The 22,893-nt window shown below is 34.7% G+C and overlaps 3 protein-coding genes across 10 annotated transcripts; 1 reads left to right on the plus strand and 2 right to left on the minus strand.

The window, feature by feature from the left end:
* The first annotated feature begins 9,973 nt into the window (after positions 1–9,973).
* On the plus strand, positions 9,974–14,105 carry LOC126718353 (serine/threonine-protein kinase AFC1-like). Of its 2 annotated transcripts, XM_050420494.1 has the most exons (12): positions 9,974–10,251; positions 10,878–11,064; positions 11,652–11,678; positions 11,777–11,930; positions 12,025–12,073; positions 12,169–12,283; positions 12,532–12,623; positions 12,713–12,869; positions 12,961–13,025; positions 13,123–13,220; positions 13,318–13,420; positions 13,524–14,105. In XM_050420494.1, exons 1-12 carry the CDS (start codon positions 10,147–10,149, stop codon positions 13,674–13,676), a joined length of 1,305 nt encoding a protein of 434 aa, XP_050276451.1. In that variant the 5' UTR covers positions 9,974–10,146; the 3' UTR covers positions 13,677–14,105. The 2 variants fall into 2 exon arrangements, with proteins under 2 accessions (XP_050276451.1, XP_050276452.1); XM_050420495.1 differs by lacking the exon at positions 10,878–11,064.
* A 512-nt stretch (positions 14,106–14,617) lies between these two features.
* LOC126718354 (NDR1/HIN1-like protein 6) lies at positions 14,618–16,512 on the minus strand. The gene has a single exon (XM_050420496.1). The coding sequence runs from the start codon at positions 15,880–15,882 to the stop codon at positions 14,779–14,781; it is 1,104 nt and encodes a 367-aa protein (XP_050276453.1). The 5' UTR covers positions 15,883–16,512; the 3' UTR covers positions 14,618–14,778.
* Positions 16,513–17,233: 721 nt separating this feature from the next.
* On the minus strand, positions 17,234–22,262 carry LOC126718351 (pentatricopeptide repeat-containing protein At1g13040, mitochondrial). 7 transcript variants are annotated; one of them, XM_050420493.1, is made up of 6 exons: positions 20,366–22,262; positions 19,400–19,552; positions 18,579–18,751; positions 17,959–18,046; positions 17,617–17,691; positions 17,234–17,482 (listed from the first exon to the last, which is right to left on the minus strand). In XM_050420493.1, the coding sequence occupies exon 1, from the start codon at positions 21,924–21,926 to the stop codon at positions 20,379–20,381; it is 1,548 nt and encodes a 515-aa protein (XP_050276450.1). In that variant the 5' UTR covers positions 21,927–22,262; the 3' UTR covers positions 17,234–17,482; positions 17,617–17,691; positions 17,959–18,046; positions 18,579–18,751; positions 19,400–19,552; positions 20,366–20,378. The 7 variants fall into 7 exon arrangements, with proteins under 7 accessions (XP_050276450.1, XP_050276446.1, XP_050276449.1 ...); XM_050420489.1 differs by having other exon boundaries at positions 17,234–17,493; XM_050420492.1 differs by lacking the exon at positions 17,959–18,046.
* Positions 22,263–22,893: the final 631 nt, after the last annotated feature.

Consider the following 22,893-nt stretch of genomic DNA (forward strand, 5'->3'; position numbering starts at 1 on the left):
TTATGCTTTTTTCGATTGATTGAAAATTAGATTCAATAGATTGAAAATGCCTTCGATTGATCCAACAGCGATCGAGCACCAATCGAAACACACAGAACCAAACCAAATTTTTAACCGCAATTTCGATCAGTCAAGAAATAGGTTCGATCAAAAAAAATTTTGAAAAAAACAAAGCAATTTTATGTAGAAACTCCTCAAAATATAGTATTTTATGAATAAAATGCATGAGTACGAGATGAAATGTTTTTCAAAAACACTTATTTTGAACCCAGTTTTCCCAAAAATAAGATTTTCAATCAATTCTTCTTAAATTCTCAAAATTCAAACACATTTTGCATAAAAATCAAGGAATTTTCAAACTTGGTTGGCCAAACCAAAATCACACACAATAACATGTACAAAATTTAGCAAAGAGTAACTTGTCTAGTATGTGCAACTAGCAAAAACTTAAGATACATGTGAGGTGATATGTAAATAAAAATCAAGCACAGTTTCTACAAAATTCATCACATAAATTTGAAAGAGACTATCACCTAAAGAGTTACATCATATAAATCCCACATCTGCTAGAAAACAAGTTTGCAATCATGTAAGTTTCTTGATTTGCCTCATAATATACACACCAATTTTATTTGATTAGAAACTTATTAAAATAGCCAGGATAATCTACACACCAATTTTATCATTTAAACCGAGGCTACACCTTTTTTTTTTTTTTTTTTGGTGCATGTGCTACACTTTCTCGAGCTCAAAATCATATAATATGCACTAAGGTGTTCATGATTGGCTAGTAAACAGTGGTGAGATAGTTATTTATGCCTTTCTCAATAAGTTCAAATTTGACAATCAAAGGCATGTGACTTTAAGATCAAGATCATATGATCAAAGACTATAAACATCTTCCCACACAACATGCACTACAAGGCTTCAACTAGTAAAGTGCAATAAATAAGCTCATCCAAGCTAAACAAAATACATAAACATGTTGTGTAAAAATAAATTGGCCAACCCTGATTTCAAATCCAAGAAAATAATGCAAAACACATTTTGCTTCCTTTTTCCCTTTTTTTTTTTTTTTTTTTGAAAAGAAGAAATAAAAATAATCCTAGAATGAAATGCATGAATGTTATGCAATACAAGTCCTAGAAAAAAAAAAAAAAAAAAAAAAAAAAAAAAAAAAACAAAGGTCACAAAGAGTAGAGCGATGAAGCACAAGGACCATGTCAAAAAGACTCACATAGATTGAGCCTTTTGCATCCAAAACTTTTTAGATGCACCACGAGCATTGGAGTTCTTATTCACATTAGAATGATTTCCAACTCCAAGATTGGAATAAAGGTTAAGAGCCTTTACCAATTCACCAATAAGTATCATTGGATCTTGTGCTTGAAGCACAGGCACTTTTGGCTTGTTTGCTCACTTAGCAACTTGCAACTTGAAACAATTTGGACGAATGTGCCCAGACTTTCCACAAAAATGACAGACCCATGCAGGCTTATCATGCAACTTACCCTTAGGAGGGTTATGAGCCTTAGGTTTAGACTATTGAACATCAACCCTAATCTTCCTAGGAGATGTAACTTCTACAGATTTAGCAGCCTCACTCACAGAGGGTTTGACAACCTCACTCACAAGTGGTTTAGAAGAAGGAACAAAATTTGTGGAATGGGATTTAAGCACAGAGATGCTTTCTACAAAACCTAAACCAGTTTTGTCAGAGGGAGACTTTTAAACACTCAGTATGTGATCAAGTTTGGAACTTGCAAACCTATTAGTTTGTTCTCAAGTAACAAATAATTCAAGTTCCAAATTCTTAACTTTAGCAAGCAAAAGCATGTTCTCAATCTTCACATTATTCAATAGTTCATTAGTATCAAACAATTTCACAAGCAAATTTTTCTTTTCAAGTTCAAGAGATGCAATTTTCTTTAGGCCTAAATCAACACTCATAGCATCCTTTGCAGCCACTTTGCAAAGTTTATTGTAGGCTTCTTGTAAATCTGCATCCTTAGAAAGTTCCCCATTAGAAGGGTTCTCCTCAACATCAACACTTTCATCAACTACAACAGTAGCAATAAAAGCAATGAAGCTCCTCATCACTACCAGACTCATTGTCAGAAACTTCATCATCACTAAGGGTTATAGCCATAACCTTACCCTTAAATCTCAAGAATGTTGGACATTCAAATTTCACATGACCATACCCTTGACATCCAAAACATTGTTGCCCTGTAGAATTATTAGAAGGTTGACCTATTTTTTCTTTAGGTTTTTCAGTGTTATTAAACTTAGTGGGATCATTCCTCCTAAAATTTCTAGGTTCAACAGTGTTCTTACCTCATGCCCTTCTGATATTGTTCCTACGAAAATTTCTAAAGTTCTTGGCAAGGTAAGCAATCTCTATAGCAGAGAGTTCATCATCAAATCCACTCACATCAACAGACTTGTGAGAGACTGTGCCCCCAACCCGTTTTTATGAAATGTTGGGCCAAACCCATGTAAATGGGTGGAGTCGTGTTATTGCCTCTCAAAATAGAGGTTCGACTAGTTATATTTTTCCTTTTAGATTAAGGGTTTTACAATAAAGTCGCCACTTATTTAATTATTGGAAAAATAAGAAAACCATGAATGAAAAATTCCTCATTTTATTAATTTGAAATTGAATTTACATTGATATAGGAAAATTACATGGCTTTGGTCCTAGATACAATCTAAGATAAAGTACATGGCTTTGTTTCCTAGTTACAATTTAAAAATCAAAAATTACATGGATAAGCATTTGATCTACTAACCCTTGATCTAAGCTCGGAGGTTATGTTACAAGGTGGGAAGGTGTTAGGTACCCACCTTACCCGATGAAACCAGTCTTTTAGACTATGGTGGCCAACATTCATATCATATCATCCAATATGTCAATCAATTTGTATGTTGAATTTAATGTGTGTGCATGTGATAAACCATAATTCAATTTATTAAGCATGACATTTGGATTGAAAAATAAATTCTAGTGAATGTGTGTGGATAGTGATAACCTAGATTCAAGAATTTAAAAGAATTACTAAACAAACATATTTTTCATATTTTTGATGTGAATTTAAGATTAAATCTAGTAATATGCATGAACATGTGATGAACAACTAAAAACATGTGAAGAGCACATAAGAACAATTAAGAATATTCAAACATATTTAAGAGAATTATCATGCTTTAATCTTAAATTCTCATCATAGCAATATAAACAAACAGTTAGAGAAGGGGATTATACCTTCATGCAAGATCCATATAATGGAGGAGGAGACTCTTGATGAAGGTCCTAAAGGTAGAGGAAAAGAAGAGCTAGGAGAGGGAGAGTGAGTCTCACTCAATACCTTGAGTCTCAGGAAGACCAAGATATGACAAAACTACTCAACTTCACTAGAACTCAAGAGAAGAGAAGAGAGGGAGATTTTTTGTGTCTTGGAATGAAGGAGATGGGGGGTTTATATAGTATTGGTGGAGGAAATATGAATGGAAGGCCATTTAATGAGGGCTGACAAAGAATCATGAACCTAGACCTCATTTTAGCCTTGGGGGAAATTTGGTGCATTAAATGGAAAGATTGGTGGGAGTGAGGAGCAAGCCAAAATTCGGTTTTCCCGTAGCTGCTGTAACAGCCTATAAAGCCAACTTTGAAAAATCATATCTGCCTCAATTCTGATCGGAATTGTCTCATTCTTATGCTCAAATTGAAGCCCCAAATGTGTAGTTTTTGGGAAAAATAACCTCATTCACAGATCAAAAATATTCTGAGAGATATCGATGAAATGGTGAGCAGAGGTCATTTGTTAGAAAATTGTTTCAGCACAATTAACACCAATAGGTCCCAAATTAACTCCCAATTAACATTAAATGGCTCCAATCACTCTCATTTCAGACTTAATTGGTTCCAAATTTACTCTAATTAAAAGATAATTGCACAAATTACTCATTGAATAATTAATATTTAACTATCTAGTTAATTAGGTGTGTGCAACCCTACCATAAAATGTAGTCCTAACCAATCAAATTATGACACATCATCGATCTCAAATTGATTATACTTATAACCAATTGAAATCAATTGTTTATAATCACATATAATCGGACTCAATTTGTGATAGTGCATCTCAGCCATTAAAACTTGATTTAATGATAATTTTCAATCTAATGGTCCGATTAGAGCTCATGACCAGTCGATTTAATCGTTACAACATCAAGATCACTTTGGTGAAATGAGATTAAAGATCTAATGACCAGAATCAAGATGCATATTTCCAATGTGAAATTACCCTTTTACCCTCCATGTGAGGTTAAATACGGGTTGCAAAATAGGGTGTTAACAAGACTTAAGAGCCATTGATTTAGATTTGCTAGTCTTAGGTAGGTCCAACTCATAGGACTGAAAAGATCCTACAAGTTTATCCACAGGGATGGAGTCCACATCATTACTTTCAGTGATGGCAATCACTTTGGGTCTAAAATCCTCAGTCAAAGATCTAAGAATCTTCCTAACAATTTTAGGTTGATCATAGATTTTACCCAAATTATAAGCAGAATTAACAATATCGTTAAGCTTAGCATAGAATTCATCAAAAGATTCATCATCAGACATCCTAATGCTTTCAAATCTAGTAGTTAATTGCTGCAACTTATTGATTTTAACAGCCTTTGTGCCTTCATGCACAGTTTAGAGGATATTCCAAGCAGTGAGCAATCTCAACATTAGAAATTCTCTTAAATTCCTTCATAGAAACAGCATTAAAAATATCATTCATAACTTTGCTATTAAAAGCGGTTGCTTCTTTCTGAGAAGTTTGCCACTCACTAACAAGAGTAGTGGGCTTCTCCCATCCGTATTCAACGGAGTTCCAGACTCTCTCATCAATAGATTTCAGGAATGCTGTCATCCTTACTTTCCAATAAGCATAGTTATTCCCATCAAAGTGAGGTGGAATAACAAGAGAGTGTCTGTGTTCCTTGACAACAAAGGTCAAGGATCAACTCTTAGATCAAAAAATCTACAACTAGAAAGCTACCCGCTTTGATACCACTTGTTTGTTTTTAGACCCCTTAAAACTACAACAAGATTAACCTAGGTAATTAGTCAAATGATTACTTAGTCAAATTATCAAATCTAGGTTAACACACATATATCATATTATTGTAAAGTGCGGAAAATAAAGAACACAATAATATGATAACTCAGGAAAACCAAATTGGTAAAAACCTGGGGAGGATTTAACTTAGTTATCCTTAAGGTAAAACTGAATCCACTATGAAAGAATTGAAGTTTACACAATAGCGACTTAGACCACTAACATTCTATTGCTATCTCGAGTAGGAAACTTACTACCATGACCACGTGACAGCTCCGAGTCCACGGCCTACTTCTTTCTTAGATTCCCAGCAAGTACAAGCACTCTCGCTTGTGTATCCTTAAGTTCTTGACATAATCTTGAATCTTGGAAACCCTAAGTATGTGTGAAGGCAACCACCTCTTGATCTTACAAAAGATTCACACACACAGCATAAGGAGCAACCTAAAACGTGGCTAAGGTTTTCCCTTTTATACCTAGGACAAAACATAAAACCCTACACGTTAAATGGGCTTGGGCTGAGTTAGAAATTCTACAGAAAAAAAAAATCTACACGAGTTTCGATCGATCGAGTCTAATTCTCAATCGATTGAGCCAGGCAAATTTACACAATAAATCCTGCAACAACTTGATTCCAACTTTACATAAAAAGCATATGTTTTGAGCAAGTCTAAACAAGACTAAAACGTTTTGATCATAGTTTGCCAACATTGCAAAATAGAGTTCTAATACATTAGAACCTAACAAAGACATTTAAACTCATATGGGTCTTCTTCAAATTGTTATTTGCAAAACCCAACAAGATTGATTGTATCTTGAAAACAAGTTTATAATAACCCTTTAACAACTTAAGTGTGGGGGTGGGGGGGCAAATATTGTTGAAGGAAGCGATTTCATTGTGCCTTGAAGCTACTACAATTTCTATTTGTTCTTAAATTTGTCTTGTTTCTTAATTGTTCATTCCATTGTTCTCCAACAATCTTAGTCAATATTTACTGCAATAGAACGAGCAAACGATTTAGATTTAAAGAGGTTTTCAAAGAATGAATCAAGTATTATGAAGATTCAATGAAACAAGATTTAAAGAAACAAGGGTTCTTCGTTGGCAAGATTAAGTGACAATTCTTTTATATTGTAGATACACTAGAAAGTCATGTTCATGATTGAACATTTAAAGTACGAATTCTAATATTGAAGAACATTTAAAGTACGAATTCTTATGGACTAACGGAAAGGGTATAATATATAAATCTAACATGGGCTAGAGCCTAGAGGCATTTTCTCTTCTTACTCCGAAAAAGTAGGTGGGAAAAACACTTAGTGCAATCATATCATATCATATTATATATTATATACTATATAATAAAAGTTGGACTTAAAAGCTATGTTTTAACAAAACATGTGACTTCCAACATTGCTTAAGAGAGTGTGTTGTGTGTAATAGAACTTGCCCCACCCTCCCTTAAAAGTTACCATAGCTTTTGAATGAAGTTGTGGTGTGCCTTTGTGTTAAAACTCATTTCCCTCTTGTGTGTGTGTGTGTTTGTTTCTCAAAAAAACAAAACATGTGACTTATGTTTTCTTTGTATCAACTTTTTTTTTTCCTTATGAAAAAAAAAAGTCATAATTTGATAAATAATTTTGGACTTATCATATTACTTAGTAAGATATTTTTTTAGGATTATCAATATAAATTTAATTGGAACTTTTTTATAGATAAATGCAAATATTTAATTGTTGTTATCAAAATTTTTTCCACACCTTCTTTTTTCCCTATCCTAAAATCAGTTAAGTTTGAAGCATCATAATTTTTTCACTTCTGATTATCTATAACACATGTTTTTAAGATAAATTATTTTCTCTAATCAATTTTATCTCATTCAATCAAGACATTATCTCTTTGCTCACATTGCACACCACACTTCTTCTAAAAAATATATATTGCACACCTCACATATTAGACTTCCTCCTATCAGTTTTCCTCTCCATAACACGTTCTAGCTTTCCACTTTCAAGTTCAAAGTCACCAAACTGTATGGTAAAAAATTATTCCATTTCTGTTTAATAAGGTTATGTTATTTTATATTTCTTTCTTTTCAAAGCGACAATTATAATTTTTCCCATTTATGTTACTGCTTGTTTTTTTATTTTGTTTGGGTTGGTTTGATCTTCCTAGGTAAGTAGTCTGGTTTTTTTTTTTTTTTTTTTTTTGGCAATAGGATTTGAATTCATGTTCTTGATTTTCCATTACATTTATTTCTTAATTCTTGGTATTGAAACAAGTTTTTTTTTTTTCCTCTTTTCTTTTTATTTTTTCTTAATTCTTCATTTTAACCCAAGTTCTTGAATTAACATTTTTGTTATAACTAATTTTCTTATTCTTTGTATGGTATTAACTTTAGGGCATTCGTGTTTTTGAAAAAGTTTATGGTAGCTATGTGTTTTTTGAGGGCTGGTTTGGTATTGGTATTCACTATGATTTTCAATATGTATTCTTGAAGAGTTTTAATATGTATCCTTCTTTATGAATATTATCTAGATTTTTATTAAATTTGAAACTACCAGATATCATTCTAATATTGATTATAGGTAGAACTCTTACCCCTTATTTTATTGAGGTAATTATTTATAAAGTTTCATTGCTGTGATCAAAAGAGCACATCCCCGGTACCCCCTCCCTCCAAGCAATAACGCATCATGCTCATACATCATGCGAAGCAAGGTTTAGATTACTCACTTACTCTTTATTGATCCTTCAACTTTTTTAGGTAGCTTTTATGAGCATTGCATCTATTATTTATCTCAAAGATGAGGCTCCCATTACTATCGCAAGAATGGTGGACAAGTATGTATTGCTTGCATACGTGAAATTAAAAGTTTAATTATCTGGTCAAAAGTTATATCATTCTAATGCTTTAGATTTTATTTATTTTCCTCTTGTGGTTGGTTCATTCTAGCACGTTAAACTGTGGTCACACAAACATGTTATCACCATCAGTCAAATGAAAAGGTTTTTTTTAAATGTACTTCAAATTTATAGGCTCTAAAATATGATTTGGTGTGGGATCACTAATATTGGAATCTTGGTTGTATATATTTTACATGATAGTAATAAACATGAGTAGAATTCAATCAACCCAACCCAACACTTAAATATATTATGCTTCTAAATTTACCCAACCACTATGCTTCCCACAAGTCTTCTTTTACACCTTACATATACTTAAACTGTCTTTCGATATATACATGCATTATTATTTTACTAGATATGATTAGCTACAAAAATATATGCTTTATTATTATTTTGGGTCACTTACCAAATTCAAATATTTAGATAAACCACATTAAGTTTTGGTTAAGTTAATAATTATAAGCCTTTTAAATAAATGTATATAATGAGATTATGATACGATTTGATTAAATTGAAATATAATTTCTAAGAAAGCTCAATAATAAAGTATTAAAAATCATTAATACCAATATATCATTTATAGTCCTAACAACTACTAGTTGTTCTTCATATATAAACTTTTTCCCCCCAAATGTTTGATTCAAGATATTGTAATATCATCAAGAAATTCACAATCCCTCAAAGGTAAAAAGTACTTTTAACGTCCTCTTTATTATTATTGCTAAAAAAAACTGCAACCCACTTATAAAACTCATTATATTGCAATTCTATTAGATATACAATCAGCTCCGTTCCATTAGATATCAAAAGCATAACATATTTTTACTAACTACACTTTTGAGCAATAAAAAATGTCTTTTTTTTTTAGAATAGTGTCATTTTGTATTACTTGAACTCTAAAACAAGACTATTTTACCCTTAATTTTAATAATGACCTCATATGGTTTTTTTTTTTTTTTTTTTTTTTTTGGGTTGTCAACTCTGGAATTTTCCACCTACGTGAAATTATTATTTTACTCTTGAGGATTTGAAGAATGAATTTTAATAATTAAAAATTATATGTCTGCAATATTTCAATAATCCATTGATTCATTCAAATTAGTTCTATCACACTTATTTGTTTTGTTGGATGGAAGGAGAGAGAATGGAAAACATGTTCCATTTTCCTTTGTTTGGCTTAAAAAATAAAAGGACATTAAAGAAATGTGGAGAGTTTGACTTTTTTTTAATTTACTTTTATATTCTTGTAATTAATTATTAATTTATAATTTACAAAAATAAAATAATAAAATAAAATTTTAAAAAAGTGTTATATTCACAACACTTTACCGCAAATCTTAAGTGCTAAGGTTCTAATTTAATCCCACCATTAAAATGATATTTTTGCCCAATAACAATCAATATTAACTTAGCCCATAGAATTTATTGTAAAAGTGTTATAAAATATTGTGCACGTCACATTTCTCAAGTTTTTAAAATTAGTTTTTCTTTTTTAAATTTTCTCTTCGAAGTAATTTATTTCTCTTCTTTTCCATGCAACCAAATGAAAAATAATAATAATACTAATACTAAAACTATAGATTAAAAAATATTTAAAAAAAAGGGCAAAATAGAATCAAATGAAAAATAAAAATAATAATAAGAATTTATTAAAATCAAACCTATGTAATTCACAATTTAGAATAATAATAATAATAATAATAAAACTACAGATTAAAAAAAAATTAAAAAGGGAAAATAGAATCAAAGGTTCCAGAAACAGTATATTCTAAGAGGGGGCAAAAAGGTAACTCAACCATGGTTCAGAACTTAAAATTCCAGCTATCCATTAGTAAGGATGGTATAGCCACGACGGACGGTTCAGATTAACGATCAGAAATGAATCCAACGACTGGGAACAGCTGACAAAGAACACTGTCTAATTGGTTAAAGGCTATTTCGGTTTCTCTTTCTCCTCTGCACCACAACCGTTGCGATTTTCGCATCGTAGCAAAAAAATAAAATAAAATAATTAATAAAAAAAAAAATCAATCTATCAAAATCTTAAATTAGGGTTAGAATTAGGGTTAGGGTTAGGGTTTCTTGGAGAGAGAGAGAGAGAGAGAGAGAGTGATCGATGAAATGGAGATGGACTATGTGAGTGAGTTCCCTCATTCTCACATGGATCGGCGACCCAGAAAGAGACCCAAGTTAGCTTGGGAACTCACTCAACCCCAAACCAACAAGGTACAGTTTTTTCTTCATTTTTTGCTTTCTCTAATTTTCTCAGTTTTTTTTTTTTTTTTTTAATCTTTTCAATCTATTCATTTCTAGGGTTTTTTTTTTTTTTTTTTTTGGTTCTTGAAATATTTGGATGAATGGGAATTTTGTTAGGGAGGTTAATTTTCTTGGTGATAATTATTTACATTTTTTTTTTCCTGGGAATTTTTTGGTTTGGGAATATTTCAAGAACCAAAAAAATTGAAATTTTTAGGCCTATAAATATGTTCAATTTTTATTATTTTCAAGAAAATATTCAATGAAGAACAAAATATATGAATTTGCTGATCTTTAAGTTTTCTTGCAAAGTATTTTATGGAAAATTTTCCAACCTAATAGGTTTTTTTTTTTTGGATACCTAATTGAGCAGATAGGAATTTGCATTATTTTTGTTAAATATGTCATGTTTTCTGTATTGGTTTATGGTGTAATGTGTGCTTTGCTTTTATAATTGTGCAAAGATTGATTTTCTGTTTGGTTGATGAGAAATAGAGAGGTGAATAACTTAAAAAGAATAGTGGTTTAAGGTGGAGGAGTATGTTTTATTAATTATTTTTTTGTTTGGCGGAGTATGAATATATGGCTGTGTGTAGGCTGAGTCAGGAATATATTGTGGGCAAGATTTTGAGGGTGGGACAAGCTTTGGACCTTCAAGGATACTACCAGACCATGCTAGTCTATTTGTAAAGGGATTGGCTCAAAAAGGCTCTCCCCCATGGCGTGACGATGACAAAGATGGGCATTACATGTTTGCGCTTGGAGATAATTTGACATCGCGCTGTAATTACGCACAATCACCATTGAAAAGCTTTTGTTACATTCTATTATCTGCCCCAAAGCATGATAAAATTTTCCACCAAACTATTGAGCCCAAGTTCATAGTCTTTTGTTATTTTCTTTACATAGCTTTCTAAAACTAAATTTATCCTCACTTTTAATTGTTAGTTATGAATGTGATTTATGAGTAGAAAATTACTGATATACGAATAGGAGGATAGTATTTAGATTAGTGGAGATGATATGGAATTGGATAATAGATGGTTTATTTTCAGGCATTTTGTATAGGTTTTAATAGTTTAAGATAGAGTCGTCAGTTCTTGTGCAACAGGAGTCTAAAACAGTCTTCATATTCAATCATCCTTTCCCCCCCCCCCCCCAAAAAAAAAACCAACCCCAAAAAACAAAAAAAAAAAAGAAATTCCTCCACCCCAAAGTCATTATGCCTTTGGGATTAATCTCACCCAATGGATTTCCTTTATATTTATTTAATTTTTTATTCCTGTACCCATTACACAATACTCTATCAGTTTGGTTTAGTAGTTCTTGCTCTGATTAAGTCGTTCCTGTGTGTGCTTTCCTTATTGCAGATAAGATCCACAGAAAGATTGGTGAAGGTTAGTATTTTTAACTCTCTGTTTGCATTCTTTTCTTTTTTTAAGTTGAGTTTCTTCGTACCATGCATTCCTCATCCAGTATCCCTTTCATTCTGCAGGCACCTTTGGTCAGGTTCTTGAATGCTGGGATAAGGAAACAAGGGAGATGGTTGCCATAAAAGTTGTGAGAAGTATTAAGAAGTACCGTGAAGCAGCAATGATAGAAATTGATGTGCTCCAGTTGCTTGGAAAGTATGACAGAACTGGAAGTCGGTGAGTGTAGTTTTGCTTATAATATTATCTCTCCTTTTGCTTCATCAGTTTTGATATGAATTTTATATTAGTGGAGTGGTTTTATTCTTTGCAGTTGTGTACAAATACGGAATTGGTTTGACTATCGAAACCATATATGTATTGTAAGTATAAGTTGATTTATGATAACATGATTTTCCCAGCTTCATAAATATTTGTGCCTTAAGACTTGCCGCTGTGATTTAAATGGTCTTAACAGGTCTTTGAGATGCTTGGACCAAGCTTATACGATTTTCTCCGGAAAAATAATTATCGCCCATTTCCTGTTGATCTTGTCCGCGAGCTTGGCAGGCAACTGTTGGAATGTGTGGCATGTGTGTAGTTGTTACTTCTGTTATTTCTTTTTTATCCTTGTCAATGTTGATGGAAACTGCTCTACTGGGAATTGCTTAAAAACCTTCTTTTACTGCTCGGGGAATTTTGTAACATTGTTTACATAATTTTATCATTTTGGTGTTATACATGAAAACTCTATTGAGTTTGAGACATAAAAGCTTTTTTTTAATAAAAATAATCTGATGGTATGTGTTCTTATGTTGGTTGTGGTCTATGAATTTGGCAGTCATGCATGATATGCGCCTTATTCACACCGACTTGAAGCCTGAGAACATACTTTTTGTTTCTCCAGAGTATGTAAAAGTACCTGACTACAAGGTACACCTTCTAATATGCACGTTCTCAATTTTTGCTTTTGTAGTTCCTTGAAGGAGGATTTCATGCAATATCTTTTCAATCCACTACAGGTTACATCCCGGTCACCAAAAGAGGGAACCTATTATAAGCGGTTGCCAAAGTCTAGCGCAATTAAGGTTATTGATTTTGGCAGCACAGCTTATGAGCATCAAGACCACAACTATATTGTCTCTACTAGACACTACCGTGCCCCTGAGGTTATTCTTGGTATGCTAATGTTTTGACTACTCTTTTGCCAGTTCTTCCTATTCCATATCTTGTTGAAATTTATGGGTATAAGCTTTATATGTCTTTCCAGGACTTGGATGGAGTTATCCATGTGACATATGGAGTATTGGTTGTATCTTGGTAGAACTGTGCTCTGTATGTCTAACATCTCAGATCTATGTTGAATTGTAAGCCAGATGGCTGTACTGTGCAAGTGTTACAAATGCTGATAAAGAAATGCAATTGATTGCAGGGAGAAGCTTTATTTCAGACACATGAGAACTTAGAGCACTTAGCCATGATGGAAAGGGTTCTAGGCCCATTACCTCAGCACATGTTGAAAAGAGCTGAGTGCGTTCCCATTCAAGGACTTCCATTGACTATATCAGCATTTTTATGTTTATAGAAAACAGTAGTTCATCTATGTCTACAATTGTTTCTGTTTCAGCCGCCATGCAGAGAAGTATGTCAGAAGGGGTAGATTGGACTGGCCAGAAGGTGCAGCCTCTCGGGAAAGTATTAAAGCTGTTATCAAGTTACCCCGTCTTCAGGTGTGTGTATGATGTTGCCTTTTCCTAGCTTAACTTTTGGGACAAAATGTCTGGATAAACCTATGCATATGATTTTGCTCTGTGTTCTGTTTTGCTTTGGCAGAATCTAGTAATGCAGCATGTAGATCACTCAGCAGGGGATCTTATTGACCTATTGCAAGGTCTACTTAGATATGACCCCTCCAAGAGACTAACAGCTCGTGAAGCCCTCAAGCACCCATTCTTTACCAGGGATCAATACAGGAGATTTCTGTGAGTGGTTTGGTTTTTCATTCTGGTGGTGGTATGTTAATTGCTTGAAGTGGTTTTTGGTAAGAGTCAAAGGGCTGGCATTTCTTGTTGCATTACTTTTATTTATTGTCTAAAGTTGCAGCATATGAGGCCTGGTCATGATTTCGTGACTTCTTTGATTCTTGTTTTATTGAGCTTGTGTAGATAATCCCATTCTCAGGAGAAGCATTCTCCTTTGTCCAATTTTGTACCAAGAAATGCATTGTATCTGTTTTCCATTTTTGTATACGAGTTGATTACTATGGACAAGTTTGCCCAGTGTTGGTTATGTTGTTGGAATGATGAGGAAGACCTTTACCATGTTGTCATGTAATTCTGCAATACTCCATTCATGAATCACTAGGAATTCTTTGTGCCTTTTGCTATTTATGATGAAATGCTACTTTGCCTTGAATTTTACTTGTATTGTATCATGTCAAAATTCACGATATGTTTGCATGTTATTTTAATCTGCGGGTCCTCTGTTTATTGGGATTACACAGATTGAAACGAAGAAAATATAGCGACACGTTGGGCCCGAAGGTGGAGACCCCTCTAAAAAGGAAATTGTTGATATAATTATTTTATATTATAATTGAAAAAATATCACAACATTTTCACAACTAAAACGTCAACCCACCTTAAAATAAGGGCATTGTAAAAATGTTGTGAAATTGTCCCTAAACTTTCTCAAGAAAATATTGTATTCATGACAGTTTACCAAGTCAACTGTAAGAATCCACAGAATACTTTGAAATACACAGAATACACAAAATACTTCAAGATTGTTTACAATACAAAAGAAGTAATATTTTGCATCAATAGTATTTTCGTATCAATATTAAAAAAAAAAAATTAAAAAAAAATTAAAAAAATAAAAATAAAAAAAGAAAGAAAATGAAAATTGATTTTAACAAAATGACAGGGTTTTGGTAATGTGACGAAAAAAATTACTCGATGTTGTAGCATATGGCGAAATAATACTCTCTATAGTCCGAGAAAAGCAATTCACACTCACGGTCCACGGCTACATGAGTGCCCAAACGTCATAAGTGTGGATGGTGTTTATAATAATCCAATATGCTTCTTCAGTGTTTCGTTTTGCATTCGCTCCTAATCAAAGCCCCGGTAGGAGGTCCAGACATGAGAATATAGCAATGAGTATGCAACAAATACGAGTATTTTAGGAGCCTCCCCAAAGTAGATCGTGCCCTGAAATAACCTTTCACTTGAAACTGGACCCCATCAGCTTCTATCTGCTTCTTAAGCCTTCGAGCCGCTACCAGTGGAATCCCAACCTGACTAGTCACCATATGAATATAAGCAAACTTGGATTGGGCCCGTGTGGCGTAGAATGGTGGAACATATTGAGTAGCAATAAGGGTACTTCCATAGTATAGATCAATGTACATGTAACTGAAATCAACGTTCACTTTCCTGTTTGGATTTGAGAAGTTTGCGAGCATAGTAACATCAGCATTGAGCAGATAGCCCATGTCAAGATAGGCTGCATTCAAGGTGGCAGCAGATATATCAAACCGGGGGAGCCGTGGCCGATAAACAAGATAGACTATGAGGACAATTAGGCCTCCTACGATTATGACAACCCAAAGAATTGCACAGAACACTGCAAGAAACCACATTAAAGGTTTGTGTCGATGATGATGCTCTCGTGGCAATATCGTCAGGCCTGATTGGTATTGACCCTGCCGCTGCGGATGTTGCCTCCAGTTAGGTGGCGATGAAGACCCATGTGGCGGGGGCTGCTCATTTTGCGTCCTTTGGCCAGAAGGCAGGGTAGATGGGACAGGTGGCGGTGAAGAGGGGTCTTGTGAGTTGAGACGTTGCTGATTTGGCTTCGATTGGCTAGATGGCAGAGCAGCATTCAGGGGAAAATGGTCTGCAGACCCAGGGGACTGTTGATCTTGTTGCCGTGGACGCGATGGCTGGCGTTGCTCTTGACCACCCTGCTTGGATTTTTTTCCCTTTTTGGAAGGTGGTTGTGGCCATTGATTGGGTGGCTGTCCCTGTGAAAAGGGTGGCTGGGAACGTTGGTCATGTGACGGTGGGCGCTGGGAACGTTGGTCTTGCGATGGTGGGCGCTGGGAACGTTGGTCTAGTGACAGTGGGCGAAAATAAGGGTTGGTTTCAGGTTGCTGATCAGGGTCGCTATCACGTTCCTGATGCAGCATGGCTATTATGGATATTCGTGCCTGGGCAATGACGAAGATTAGGAGGGGAAATATGTAGAGCAGTTATTATTGCTAATGGGAGAGAGGATGACTTCATGAGAACTTCAAGAATGATTCATGTACAGGGCAAAGAATCGAACATAAGCTAAGTATTGGAGGCAAGTAATCTTGGCGACACCTTTTACTTTTAATTCTCTACTAAGGTGAGTTACACTCAGTTGTTTATGAACCCACATATTGCAGGATACCGTATCAGATGCTGGCAACTCATACAGGGCTTGGGGCCACTTCTAGTACTTAAATTAACATTTTGTGTTATGGAAAGACTATTATGCCAAGCAAATCCTCTGATTTTCAGTGTGTCAATGAGACCTTTACTGATGGCAAGCATGACTTTTCGCTTTTGCTCTACTTCCACACAAAGAAACAAGTTCTGTTACAGAACACCAAACATCCTGGTTAAAGTACATACATTATCCGACAAGGCACTTTTTTTTAAACCTTCTTTACACCATTACCACCCTCTCTCATTTGCCTAATGTTTTGCGCACAATTTCATAAATTAGTTGATGAGATGTGGATATGTTTGAATACTACATATTGTTGAAAATTGAGAACTAAAAATATTATAACAAAATAATTTTTAAATACGTAAATAGTACCATAGGATCCAGTTTTAAAGTTTTTCTTACTGAAAAAAGTACTTGTAAGTCCCGTAAACAGTACATAAGACCCACTGTTTTCCAGCAAAACGCAAGAACCCACGGAAAACATGCATTCCAAACTTACACATATAGTGAGTAGTGACTTACTGACTTCAGTAAAACCTTATCATCACCTTGTGCCAACTGCCACTAACTGTTCGCTGCTGTCTGTGCAATCTTCCTTCCGCTCATTGGCTTCAACTTTGCTCATCCTCATTATCCTCTATGGCTATTTAAAAGTTGCAAATGTTGAACGGTTTACCTTCTTACATTAAAAAAAAATGGCGAATTTAAATGGAGGGAAGCACGAAACAAAAACAGCTCATCTATACAGACTGAATTCCTATCTCTGTTTGACAAGTTCTTAGGAAGATTGAAGCTTGTTATGAAATTTTTTTACACCATCAAAAGGTATCCGTCCAAATTCATGTCTTCTATGAGTATATAGATTCTTAATTATCACAGATGATGCCTATGAAACCAAACCACCTTATCTAATTAAAGGCAGCTCTACATAGTTAGACCCAATGCGACACATGCTCTGGCTTGTGACTCAGGGTCAAGAGCTACAGGCAATCCTAAAACTTTGAGGTCTCTCATTCACTGGTTAAAAGTGACGAGGGTAAAGTTTGCAAGTGAAACATAGCTTCAACAGTAATCTGGTTAGTTCTCATGTATCGATTATGAATTATCAGTGTGTCCTCCCATCATAGTTGTGGGATTATTATACTCTGCATGTCCTTCAGACATTGCCCTCATTGTTCTAGATAAAATTTCAAACTCTTTTACTGGGCTCGTAATCATTTTCAACTATTCAATCACAAAACTGGGCAGCAACGTGGTTTCAAGTCCTTGGAACAAAACTTCTGCTCCATTCCCTATAAATTTCTCTTCGGCTGCAAAAAATCTGGTTAGAAGTTTAGCAAAAGTTGTATATCAGTCCCTATGTTAAATTAAAAACAAAATAAAAACGTAAATAAATAAATGGACCAGGTGTTGAATTTAATGCATGTGGATGAGAAATCCATACCTCTGCATCTAAATTTCAAATTCAAATTGAATCATTAGTCTCTTCCCTTTTTTCATGCTGTAGAGGCCTTAATACCTAAGAGAATCAATAGTGAAAATCTGTAAGAGTTAGTTTGGTTCCTTAGAGAGTGAGGGAGAGTTGCAAGATCACAAGTACAAAATCATCATAAATGGAAGGCCCTAGAGCATGAACAATAGAAATGGTTTTATTAATGTAACTAGCTGGGACAGTAAGCAAGCAAGAGAACTTATTAAAAAAAAAAAAATGAAACATGTCACGACATATCACATAAAAAAACTACAAAAAGGTAGAAAGAAATAGGGCTAATTACAGATCACTTACCTGTGATTAGGCCCGATTTCACGTTGCCTTCCTAAAGTTTGAAAAGTGTCCCATTAGCCCAATTATGCATCCATTACCCACCTCATCACTTTCACCATTCAAAACATAAAAAACATTTTTTTTTTAAACAGAGAAATCAAGATCGAAAAGGGATATTTATAAATATTGAAGAAGTTTCTTATGCTTTGGCTTAAGAACAGTAAAGGAAAACCCTAGGAATGGATATGGATTTTCACAGGCCTCCTCTAACCTAGCCACCACTTCAGGACGTTCCCCAACCTACAACCATTGGTATTTTCTCTATAATAGCCACCACTTCAGGAGGTGCCCCGACCTACAACCATTGGTATTTTCTCTATAATAGCCACCACTTCAGGAGGTGCCCCGACCTTCAATCATTGGTATTTTCTCTATAAAATCTTTGGCTTTTCAATATAAAATCTTGAAAGAACCCTTCTAGGCTTTTCACTATAAAATCTTGAAAGTAACAGATAAACATCCTCATAGGAAAGGGAAATATGAATAACTAGAATTATCCTTTAAATACCCGAAGCTTGAGTAAAGAATCCAATTGCTTCTGCATAAGAAAAGGAGCTTTGAAATAACAGCTGGCACTATACCTTCTGCCATGAAGACATCCATTCTATACTTTCCCTTCCAGTTGCTTTGCTGCCTCCAAATTTAACCTTCCATCAAAAGTGAACCTTTCATGAAAGCATCCTTTGGTTCAGGTTGGACGACCTGAACTCGGCAGAGGAAGAGATTTCTCTTACGAGTGCAAAATGTCCCCCATCTGGGGATGTCAAAATTAGAGTAATTTTTTGTAAGTATATATTAAAAACCCAAATCCATTTTTATGGTTTTCCTTTTGTGTTCTTAAGCCAAAACATAGGCCACTTCTATAATTTTTTCAAATACCCCTTTTAGATCTTGTTTTTCTGATTTTTTTTTTTAATGTTTTTAACAGTGAAAATGATGAGGTGGGTAACAGTTGTATAACAAAGCCAACCTCAGGTGGGTAAAGTAACATTTTTCAAACCATAAGTAAGCAACATGAAATCAGGCCTAATCACAAGTGGGTAATCTATAATTAGCCCGAAGAAATAACATAAGCATAATTTGAAGCTATGTTGACCAACATTTACTAGATAACTTGAAAATATATTGAGAGTAGGGTTATACATTATGAAAGGAGAGAGAATTATTAAATTCAGAGAGATAAATTACATGTGATGAAGCCTAATTTTCTAGGAGATGTTTGGTTTAAGAAAGAGTATGTCCTGCCCAGTAAACATAAACAGAAGCATTTTTGTCAGTAATACTCCACAACATGCCCCTCTCAGCAACGCCTTTTTCGTGACTCATGCAGCAAGTAAAAATCTTGCACTGATGGTAAAATATTTATCTATCATAAAACTCAAGGAGGACGAGCAGCTCATACCTGAGTACCATTTTTGGGAAACTTCCAAGAAGGGCAACAGGGCAGAACAGGATAGGCCTGACGAGCTCAATGTCAAACCAATTAATACTGGCAAATATGTGTTCTGCCACAGGCTATAAAGACCAAAACGGCATCAATACCATAAAATTCAACCTGAAAATACAGAAGATTTAATCATATGCAAAAGAACTTAGGATATCCTGTGCACATGAGCTGCTTAACTATTAATACGAGAACAGAAGAGTACATTAGCATAAAAATTTATACATTGGCGTTAGCTTAATATATAGTTTTGAAGTTCACTTTTGCTAAAAGATAATAGAATACAAAAGAATTTATGTTTTTTTAATCAAAACAGGTTAATCACTACAAATATGAGATGAAATATAAGATGATAAACCAAATGACTGGTCTACCTACTTGGAGGGCCAATTTTCAAACCAACAATTAGCACTATGCACAAAGCACACAATGATCACACCATCAACAAACTATATCAAACACACTATACATAACATAACATAACATAACAAAAACTAGCATTAAAAATTGCCGTTGGTGTTATCTTTAGCCTATAAACTCTTTATCTGTTGCATATTAGCATTACATAGATTGTACAGTAACCAGATTGCAAAAACTTAATGTAAACAAGACAAGCTTGTGCGCGCATGTATATAGAATGGCAATGGGTGCTTAATGATTTCATGGCATTTAAATTTTTTTTTTTTTTTTTTTTGATAATTAACGAAAAAAATATATATTAAAAAGAAAACATACCAAGTCCGTTCATGGCATTTAATATGTTTATAGCATGTAGAAATGGACGAATCATTATTTTGAGATATTGTCAACAAAGCAAGACTTTGCTAATTGTTTATAAGTAACCTTTCTACGATATCATAGAAACTTGAATCATTAACAGATACAACATAGATAAAGCGAAAGGTGTGAGTATATGATACAAACCATTTTTTTACATTCATGTGGCATCTCTTGAATGGATGGCATTTATTAGTGTTTCACAAACAGCACTGTCAAGAGTAAAGCCCTTCTCCATCATCTGATCCCATACCCTACAAGCCAATGAAAGTTTCTTTTCTCGTATAAGCCCTCCAATGATCAACTTGAAAGTTACTTCATCAGGATAGGACCCACTTGTCTGCATTTCCTCAAAAAGAAGCATGGCTTCACTCACTCTAGAAGCCTTGCAAAGCCCATTTATGAGGGCATTGTATGAAACCACATCAGGTGCAATTCCCTTCTCCACCATATCACAAAAAACACTATGAGCCATCACAATTTTCCCAGTCTTACATAGATGATCAACAATTGTAGTATAAAATATACGATCAGGTAACAAACCCATGCCAGCCATCTGATCAAGAAGTTTCTTTGCTACAACAGAATCACCTTCTCTAAGAAAAGCTTCTATAAGAATTGTAAACGTCACCAAATCTGGTGCAATCCCCTTCCGCTGCATTTCCTCAAAGAGCTTGTAAGCCCTTCTAATACGGGATGCCTTGCAAAAGGCTCTTATAATAGTATTATACGAAACAGCATCACACAACCCCAGTGCCTCCATCTTATTCACCATCAACAAATAAGCCTTATCCGGCAGGTTTGCTTTACAAAGCCCTTTTAAAAGTTGGTTATAACTATAAACATCCGGTTCCATCCCACTCCTCTCCATCTTCTTCATCAACTTCTCGGCCTCCTCCAACATAAGTCCTTCACAACAATAATTCAATAACACATTGTACGTAATCAAATCCGGCTCACACCCATTCCTCCTCATAAACGACCTAATTGCCTGCGCCTTATCAATCCTACCTGCTCTACAAAACCCACTAATCAATGCATTGAACATCAAAATATTAAACTCAACTCTACCCTTCATCACACCCATTGTAAGCTCATAAGCCAAATCAACCTTCCCACCATCACACAACCCTATAACAAGCGCTGTACACGCCTTATTATCGGGACTAAGCCCTTTATCAATCATTTCACGCCACATATCAACCGCGGCATCAAACCGCCTAGCTTTACACAACCCATCAATTAGTATAGTGTATGTTACAACATCAGGCTCTCTACCTTTCTCAACCATTCTATAAAACAATAGCAAAGCCAATTCTAATCTATTCTCATTACACAAAAGGTTCAAATATATATTAAAAGCCCATATATCAGGAATACAACCAAGCCTATCCATGTCTTCTAGAAGCTTATCAATGAGGCTAAAGTTCTTGACTTCACACAAACCAGAGATGAACCTTGAGTACGTAAATGGGATTAGAGAAAAACCCTGGTGGGTCATTTTGTAGTAGTAGTGCTCAGCTAAGTCGAAACGAGATTCACGGACCAGTACGCCGAGGAAGCGGTTGTAGTCGATGCTGAAAATGCGGCAATTTGATTGAGTCATTTCGTCGAACACTTGGACTGCTTGGTCGATGAGACCAGTTTTTACTAGGCGTGAGATTCGAGCTCGGTATATGAGGCGGTGTGCGCCAAGACTGCGATACATATCAGGGTGAATGCATAGCAGAGGGTTGGGACGGTGAGACCTGATGGGGTACTCAATGCAGGAGCATGTACAACAGAATCAGAGAGCGAAGGTAGCTCCTGGTTTCGGCTATGGAAATGAGAGAAAGAGAGACAGAGAAGGGTTGAGGACTCTGTTGGATTTGGGGGCCCAAAAAACCAGACCCCGCTGCTTCCAAAGATCAAATGCTAGTGTGTACCTGATATCCTATTTGCTCCATTTTTGCTTGATGGGCTTTTGGGAGTTGGGACTTTGGTGGGTTGGTTGGGAAGTTGGGATAGACATGGTGGAACTATACATTCATTTCTCTTGGGCTGTGGTAGCCACTAGCCCAAAAGTTTATGTAACTAAGCATTAATGCTAGACTGCTAGGGTACCAACTACTAGTGTGATTTCAGGGACACCCGGGTGGTAGGCTTAATAGATTTGAAGAACTTACTGTAAATCTGGAGATCTCAAGTTACATCTATAATCAGTCTATAGAGTTTCCAATGTGTCTCATATGTAGAGACTAAAACAGATTAACCAAAAATTATAACACCACTTTCTTTTCTAAGAAGAATACCAGCTACTGGTAGTTTGGCATTAAACAACCAAAAACTTGGTAATCTTCTGTTCTTTATAAGGAAAAAAAAAATGTTTAATTACTATTTTTAGTCCTAACATTGGCCCCATGTTTTAAAATGGTCTCTAATGTTTAAAATGTGTCATTTTATTTTAGTTATTAACATTTTGATATTGCGTCAAAAAAAGATTCATGTAGGAAAATAATATATAGCAAAATTTGATGTAATAAATGGTGATATTAAAATGATAATTTGGGAAGTGCATGGACAATTTTAAAATAGGACATAATTTGACAACAAACTTGATTGTAGCATAAGGCTACAACTCCACTCAATAACTCTTTATTAGATGTGAATTTTGACAAGTCTACCGTTGAATTACA

This window comes from Quercus robur, chromosome 3, assembly GCF_932294415.1.
Source record: "Quercus robur chromosome 3, dhQueRobu3.1, whole genome shotgun sequence".
Classification (NCBI taxonomy): Eukaryota; Viridiplantae; Streptophyta; class Magnoliopsida; order Fagales; family Fagaceae; genus Quercus; species Quercus robur.

Bases quoted from the DNA above. Each gene is read 5' to 3' on its own strand.
- LOC126718353 (XM_050420494.1), top strand. From the start codon at position 10,147: ATGGAGATGGACTATGTGAGTGAGTTCCCTCATTCTCACATGGATCGG. The intron at 10,252-10,877 runs GTACAGTTTTTT...GGCTGTGTGTAG, and splicing joins CTCAACCCCAAACCAACAAG to GCTGAGTCAGGAATATATTG. The intron at 12,074-12,168 runs GTAAGTATAAGT...TGGTCTTAACAG, and splicing joins ATCGAAACCATATATGTATT to GTCTTTGAGATGCTTGGACC.
- LOC126718354 (XM_050420496.1), bottom strand. From the start codon at position 15,882: ATGCTGCATCAGGAACGTGATAGCGACCCTGATCAGCAACCTGAAACC.
- LOC126718351 (XM_050420491.1), bottom strand. From the start codon at position 21,926: ATGTATCGCAGTCTTGGCGCACACCGCCTCATATACCGAGCTCGAATC.